Genomic DNA, 6,939 nt, shown 5'->3' with positions numbered 1-6,939 from the left:
ATTTTGGTCACAGGATGTGCAGTTAAGTCCCATGGTTTCATGCTTGTTAAAAGTTTAAGGGTCTCTGAATACATACACTGTCCTTAAACTCCTTCAAAATGCTAAAATGGACAAGCTTTCAACAAGGTTCTTAAATAAGAGGGAAACATTGTGTTTCTATAGAAATAAGTTACCTAATTATGGACCACACTGACCCATAATTGTAGTGCTTGAACAACACATCAACCAAACTTAGGACATTTAGTAGATTTTTTTTAAAATATTTTTTAAAAAGACATAAATAACTATTATACATTTACAAGTTAAATATTTAATATTGGATTTAGGTTTCTATAAAAAGCTATGTGTACTTTAAATGCTATAGAAGTTCATCCAGAAGTAACCTTTGACCTCAGATTTGGCCATTGAAACCTATGAATTTGGTAGGCAAGTTGTCCACTGGATACACTATGGGACCAGTTTTCATTGTAGGAGGTCCATTTAACAGCTGCCAGTCACAATTCCGAGCCAACTCCACAGTAAATATTTTGAGAAGGATTTTTGCAAACTCTTTGCCCACACAGCTTCTCAAGCCTCCTCCGAAAGGGATGAAACTGAACCTGGAGGAATCTTCTGGAGAGGGAGACATGAAGCGATCAGGGTCAAATTCATCCTTGTTGGTGAAGAAGTCTGCAACATCATGTGTATCACAGATACTGTAGATAACGTTCCAACCTTTAGGAATCTGGTAACCCTGTTTAAAAAAAAAAAAAAAAAAAAAAGTTAGGCAATTCCAATATGTGAAGACTTCAGCTTAGAGGCAGATGAATGCCAAGATTTTTCAGAGAAATAAAAATCCCTGTATAAATTGTCAGTTTTACTTGCTTTCAAATAATTACTATGGAGGAAAAAAATTTTTTACTACAGCCTGTGAAGGGATTTAATAGAAGCAAAGCCCAAGTAGCCCAGCTTACATTTAACTCAAAAGTCTTGAGCGCAACTCGAAATCCTCCAGGTACTGGTGGACTCAGCCTAAGGGTCTCTTTGATGACACAGCCTGTGTACTTCAGCTGTTCCAAGACTTCTATATCCAGTTGTTTGTCATCTTGGTTCATGCTGCACAATAAACCCTAGGAAAAGAACATGGTTAACATAAGACTATGCACATAAAAGTCAGACTGCAGTTTGTGTTAGCTGGACATTGCATTGCCATCAGTAATGGGGTACAAACTAGTCAAACTCCCAGTTATCACAAGAGAAAGGGCTCCCCAAACAAGCTTGAATCATTGCAAATCTCATTTTTCAAATGGAGAATTCAGCTCTTCCTGGTTAAGTTGTTTTAATAAGGGGCATTAACTTTCCTTAATTAAGAGATTTATTCTCTAGTCTGTTAAAGTTAATACACTCCCTCCTCACGAAGAAGGAACAAACAGTAAACTGAATACAGAGGAATTTTAATTTCCACAGAGAAGACACCCACCTTCATTTGTAGCTCCTTTCTCACTTTTTGCAGAACAGCCCGGTGAAGACCTAAGAAGGTGATTAGAGATGTGGCAGCACTGGCCGTGGTTTCATGCCCTCCAAACAGAAGTTCTGTTGCCGATTCTTTTAGCTCCTGAGACAAAGAGCAGGATGTTTGGGTTTACACCCCCCCACACACACCCTATTGTTTTAGGTACTTGACACCACACTGCACCGCCAAACTCATGGCCTTCTCCGCCCCTACACAAATGCCCTTCTAAAACTGCACCTCCCGTAAAGCAGAGAGGAAATTCCGCATTTAAATGCCACCAGTGATTAGCGATATTCCTAGGCTACACATCTGCAGGCTGCGTTTTAATATAAAGCCACAGAAAGACACGGGGGGCGGGAGAAGATGAGCAGAGACTCCTTGTCCGGGAAGGGATTTTGGAGAACCGATGGCTTACGGAAAGGATTGCCCTGGCTTTGCACACGTCATGTTGCGCCGTTCAGACAGCCCGAGCACAAGGGGGGAAAGCACCGAGAGGGGTTTCGATCGCTCTGCGAGCAGGATGTGCCCTGGGAGCCCAGGATCCGGGGCGGCTGGGACAGAATTCCGGTAGCTCCAGAACCCGGGCTGCTACAGGGACGGGAGGGACTGGAGCATCTTCCTCAACTCTAGCGGAGGGAGACCACTCATGGGTCGCCATCGTCCGAAATCCTGGCCCTGAAGCTGTTCCCCTGACTAAGCCGAGGACTTGCCACCCTGATCTTCCTTCTTCTGGACACCGCACTGCGGGGGGAGGGTACACTTCGGGCCCGATCCTACTCCCATTACATCAACAGGAGCGATGCCACTAAGTTTAAAGGAGGCAAAAATCAGGCCTTTGGTTGGGGCAATGCAGCCATCCCCGTGGCAGGGCCGCCAGCTCCCGCGGGCATCTCACCTGCATGTTCAGCGGCTCCCCGTTGTCCTGCGTGTGCTCCATCAGCAGCTGCAGCGCGTCCTTACAGCCGCCCGCGGGCTGCTTACGGGCCATCTTCGCCCGGATGTTTTCCTCGATCTTGGCGTGGATGAAGTTCCGCGCCCGCAGGCCCTGGGGGCGGAGAAGGGAGCCAAAGGGCTGCGGGTCATCCCGCTGCCAGGCCGTCCCCACACGCCCCTCACCCACGCCGTGCCAACCCCCTGGGAGCACGCTCCCAAACCCTGCCCCCCAATTCCAGCTGCCATCGCCGGGCACCTAGTGCCAGCCCCCCGAGCCAGGGCTGCCCCTGCGGCATCGCCCTCCATAGGTACCTGGAACCCTCCCACCCCAGCGCTAGCCCCAATCGCGGGCGGGAGCGTTACCCGGTAAAGCCCGCTGAAGGGCACATCGATGGGCAGGGAAAAGAGGTTGCGGATCATCTCCTCAAAGGCCTCCACCAGCTGCTGCTCGCTGTCCTGGTCCGTGTGACGCGGCTCGAAGCCCAGCAGGATCCTCATGGCGATGCGGAACATGAGGCGCTTCACTTCGGGGTAAACCAGGAGGCAGGAGCCGCCGCTGCGCAGCCAGCGCGCCAGGCAGGCGTTCACCTCCTCCTGGATGCCGGGGACGTAGTGCTGCAGGGCCTCCCGGGAGAAAGCCTTCATGATCACCTGGGGGAGACGAGGAAGGCTCAGGCCACCGCTCCGCGCGCCACTGCGCCGCCCCAAGGGAAGAGCGCGCCGGAGCCGGAGCTCAGCCCGACTGGACAGGGGAGCGCACACCCGCCCCAGCAGCACAAAGGAGGGCACCACTCCTAGAGCTTTGAGAGCGCACAGGCGGCAGCCCCGGCCGGATGCAACCGGGGAGCTGCAGCCCAGCTCGCAGGGCAGGTGGGGGGGAAAGGGAGCAGGGCTCGCGGTACCTTTTTGCGGTGCTTGTGCTGCCCGTCGTGCAGGTTGGAGAGGCAGCCCGACCCCAGGATAGTGCGTACCGAGGCCGGCCACTGCACCGACACCAGCCGATGCTCCCCGAGCAGGATGTGCCGCACGTTCTCGGCCCCCATCACCCGCACGGTGGGGCGCCCGAAGAGGTGGGTCTTGTAGATAAACCCGTATTTCCGACGCTTCATCTGGAGAAACTTCCGCCGCTGGAGGGAGAGAAGTGCAGTGACAGCGGGGCTCCGGGCCAGCCGCCCGCCCGCCTCCCCGGCTAGCGTTACCCTGCTCTGGCTACCTGGAGCTCAGCGCACCCAGGAGCCGCGACAGCTGCTGCCGCCAACCTGATCCCACAGAAGGAGGAGCCGGCTCCCCGAGTCGCCCCTGGCTATTCCGAGGGGCTGCCCCTTCCCGAAGCCGGGCGGAGGCAGGGAGAGCTCACGGGGCCTTACCTGCAGCACCAGTTGCAGCGTCTCCCCGAAAAAAGGGAGCCCCATGGTGCCTGGGGGCAGCGGCAAGCTGCCGCCGGGCTCCCGGCCGCTCACGCAGTACAGATTCCACAGCTTCACCGCGGCCAGGAAGAGCAGCAGGGGCAGCAGGACAGTGCACAGAGTGCTGGCCAGCAAGGTGGAGAAGCCCATGGCTCGCGAGCAGCGCCTACAGCCCCTACCTGTTTCCGCAGAGCACAGCAGCTCACAGGCCAAGCCCCGCCGTGGGCCCCTTTTTATAGCCCTCCCCAGGTTGCTGCCCACTCCACCTTGGTCAGATAAATTAGTTCACCCAAAGTTCATCTTTAATTACGGATTGTGGCCTGGCTCCTCCCCCCGAAATCTTTAACTGTTTGTTTTGCGCGGTGGCTTCTCCAGGTCTCCCTCCTCCAGGAGCTACAGACAAGCCACAGAGCTGACTTTGAAAAGGTGCTAATTTCACCCGGACAATAGGGTTTGCGGGAGAGGGGGCCTCAGATCTCAGCTCCTTCAGGGCGCTACTCTGTAGCTCGTTGAATAATCATTAAAGGATGGAATGGGGGCAGAATTGCAAACAGCTGCTAGTTCAGCTCGTCAGGATCAAGGAAAGACCAGCTAATTAGCTGCATCCCTTTTACCTTTATTTATCACTCATTAAATTGAGTAAGAATATATTGACGCAGATTATAGAAATGCCTCGCTCACTTTGTCCTTATGCCCAGTTACATGGGAAAGCACATACGTGTTTATATTTTGCCTCTATGCGCGGTTTGATAACAACCATACACACAACAGATCTTTTTTAATCTCTCCTACTGCACTTTGCAGTTCAGCATTTGTTTTAAAGACCTGAGCCCCAGGCTAAAGGCGAAGAGCTGTGCGAGGAGTAGTTAATTGGACTTCGCCTGGTTCCGGGTTGGTGCTATTGCTCGTTAGCACAGTGGGAGCAAGTGGCGCAGACCCTGGACAGCACTAGCGGGGCTGGCTGGGCCAGCGACTGCGCGCTTTGAACATCTCCTCCAGGTTCTCCCTGGGTAGGACTGAGTTCCCACAACTCCAGCTGCAAAGCGCTGAGTCGGCTGGAACCCAGCTTTGGGTTTACAGGATAAAAACATAATTATGTCACTGGATCACGAACAGCCGCCGCTTCACCTTGTCCTCTCAAATTAGTGCGTAGCCTGAAGTTCACCTCAAAGGCCCAGCTTGTATTTATGGTCAGGTTCCTGAGAGGAATCAGCATCAGGCAGGAGTAAATTCTGAAACATATGATGCAGCGCTAATGGCAGGTTCAAACGCAGGTCAGCGAGGGAAGGCAAGGTTATATCAAAAAGTAAACATCCAGGCTATTGCCACCCACAGACTTTTATAGACGCTTAAATCATAGATCACAGCACCCGCAGACCTGCGCCTACGCGTGAGGTTTCTGGTGCTTCTCATCCTGGACCCTGGAGCATAGCTAGTCCTTACCCCGGGGGTGTTCTATGTGTGAATCTTTTCTTTTGCAACCTGCGGTGATGGGTTTGCCTTTTCAACAAGCAGAGCAGTAACCACCATCTGTCTGAATATAGATGGGAGGCAGATAACCCACAGGCCGCCATAACATTACGGGAAGAAGGCAGAGGAATTCGGCATACTCCCCAGCAGCAGTTAAATTCAGAGGGGGGCTAACTCTCCTGGCACAGAGGCTGGGAGATAGCTATGTGTGCCTGGAAAACGGACTTCGCCCTGGCTATGTGCTCCCACAAACCGTACAGAGAATTGCCCAGGGTCTGACGTTCATCTGTAGAGCATCCAGGAGGCAGGAGTGCTTCACAAATGCTGGGAAATGTTTTAATGCGGAGCCGCTTTATATCACTGCGGTGCAAATCGGAATGGCAGGGCTGACTGCTGGGAAAGGATGTTCACGGGCGGTGGCTGCCACGGACCCTTCGCTCCTCCCACTCACGGCTGTAGATTTATAAGAGGTCGCTGTAAAGGAAAATACGATCAGGACTGGAATGACTATCCAGTTCGTTTGGGGATCCTGGCGTTATACCTTGGCGAAACCTTAAAAAAATATTTTGGAGCAGAGTTGAAGTTCCCTTCTGTGCAACCAGAGACGTAGAACACAAGTACTTGTTGGTTGTTCGCCAAAAGAGCAGCCAGCTGCTAAAAGTTTCCAAAACACCGATCGCTCTGTCATGTGCATCATCTCTGAACTGTATGCTTACACCCATCTGATTGCAATCGGTAGCTTTACAATCGGTAGGTATTGGTATTCGGAAACATGGTAGCTCCGGGGACACTATATAACATCTATCGGGGGTAGCCGTGTTAGTCTGTATCCACAAAAACAACAAGGAATCTGGTGGCACCTAATAGATTTATTTGGGCATAAGCTTTCCTGGGTAAAAAACATTTTTTACCCAGGAAAGCTTATGCCCAAATAAATCTGTTAGTCTTTAAGGTGCCACCGGACTCCTTGTTGTTTTTATATAACACCTACACAGATAACACCTGTCCAGAAATTACTGACTCGCGGTTACCGTTATTACTATAAATGCAGCAGTAAGTAGTTGAAGTATGACAAACACTTATCATAAAGTCTTACATTTGTATCTAGCTTAGGCACCGTTTCGTAGAAATATGGCAAATGAATACAAACAAGATCCCCGATAACCTTCAAATTACAGAACTTTTTCTCCCCGTGTTTGTTGCTCACTACTTGGCTGAAATGACCCTCGCAATTTCTTTTGTAAATTAGTGACTAAGCTGGGAAATGTTTAAAGGGGCACTCCGAGGTTCAAAGTAATATTTGTATCTAGAAAATGTCCTTGCATCTAATATCAATAATATATTAAAAGAGGACGAAGTTTCAAAATCTAAAGAGCTGTCACTGTTGTTTGTCATATGTTTATATATTTATTTACCCTATTTCACTCAGCTTAGACTGTACAAGTAAACTATTCAGTTTCATTTTTGCCTAGTCAATTTCGTTTTCTGATTCCCTGGCTAACCACAATAAACATTCGAGCGCGATTTTTTTAACGGAATCTAAATGTTATCTAATGTCTAATGTACCCCCTTTTATGTTTTCTGGAAGACATGACTCGGGGAGTATTTCTGCTTAGTATTTAGTAGCCTGGTTGCTTT

General features: G+C 50.4%; 1 protein-coding gene across 1 annotated transcript; it reads right to left on the bottom strand.

The window, feature by feature from the left end:
* Positions 1 to 391: 391 nt before the first annotated feature.
* On the bottom strand, positions 392 to 3,981 carry LOC135881451 (cytochrome P450 26A1). The gene is made up of 7 exons (XM_065408110.1): positions 3,793 to 3,981; positions 3,328 to 3,552; positions 2,789 to 3,076; positions 2,388 to 2,537; positions 1,460 to 1,594; positions 954 to 1,109; positions 392 to 733 (listed from the first exon to the last, which is right to left on the bottom strand). The coding sequence occupies exons 1-7, from the start codon at positions 3,979 to 3,981 to the stop codon at positions 392 to 394; spliced, it is 1,485 nt and encodes a 494-aa protein (XP_065264182.1).
* Positions 3,982 to 6,939: the final 2,958 nt, after the last annotated feature.

This window comes from Emys orbicularis, chromosome 7 (genome assembly GCF_028017835.1).
Source record: "Emys orbicularis isolate rEmyOrb1 chromosome 7, rEmyOrb1.hap1, whole genome shotgun sequence".
NCBI lineage: Eukaryota > Metazoa > Chordata > Testudines > Emydidae > Emys > Emys orbicularis.
Note: the sequence above shows the minus strand (reverse complement) of the source record. Positions and strands in the feature narration are given on the sequence as shown.

Coding starts and splice junctions, on each gene's coding strand:
- LOC135881451 (XM_065408110.1), bottom strand. CDS start 3,981: ATGGGCTTCTCCACCTTGCTGGCCAGCACTCTGTGCACTGTCCTGCTG. Junction 3,553..3,792: donor CGCTGCAACTGGTGCTGCAG/GTAAGGCCCCGT, acceptor CTCTCCCTCCAG/CGGCGGAAGTTTCTCCAGAT. Junction 3,077..3,327: donor AGCACAAGCACCGCAAAAAG/GTACCGCGAGCC, acceptor CGTCTCCCCCAG/GTGATCATGAAGGCTTTCTC.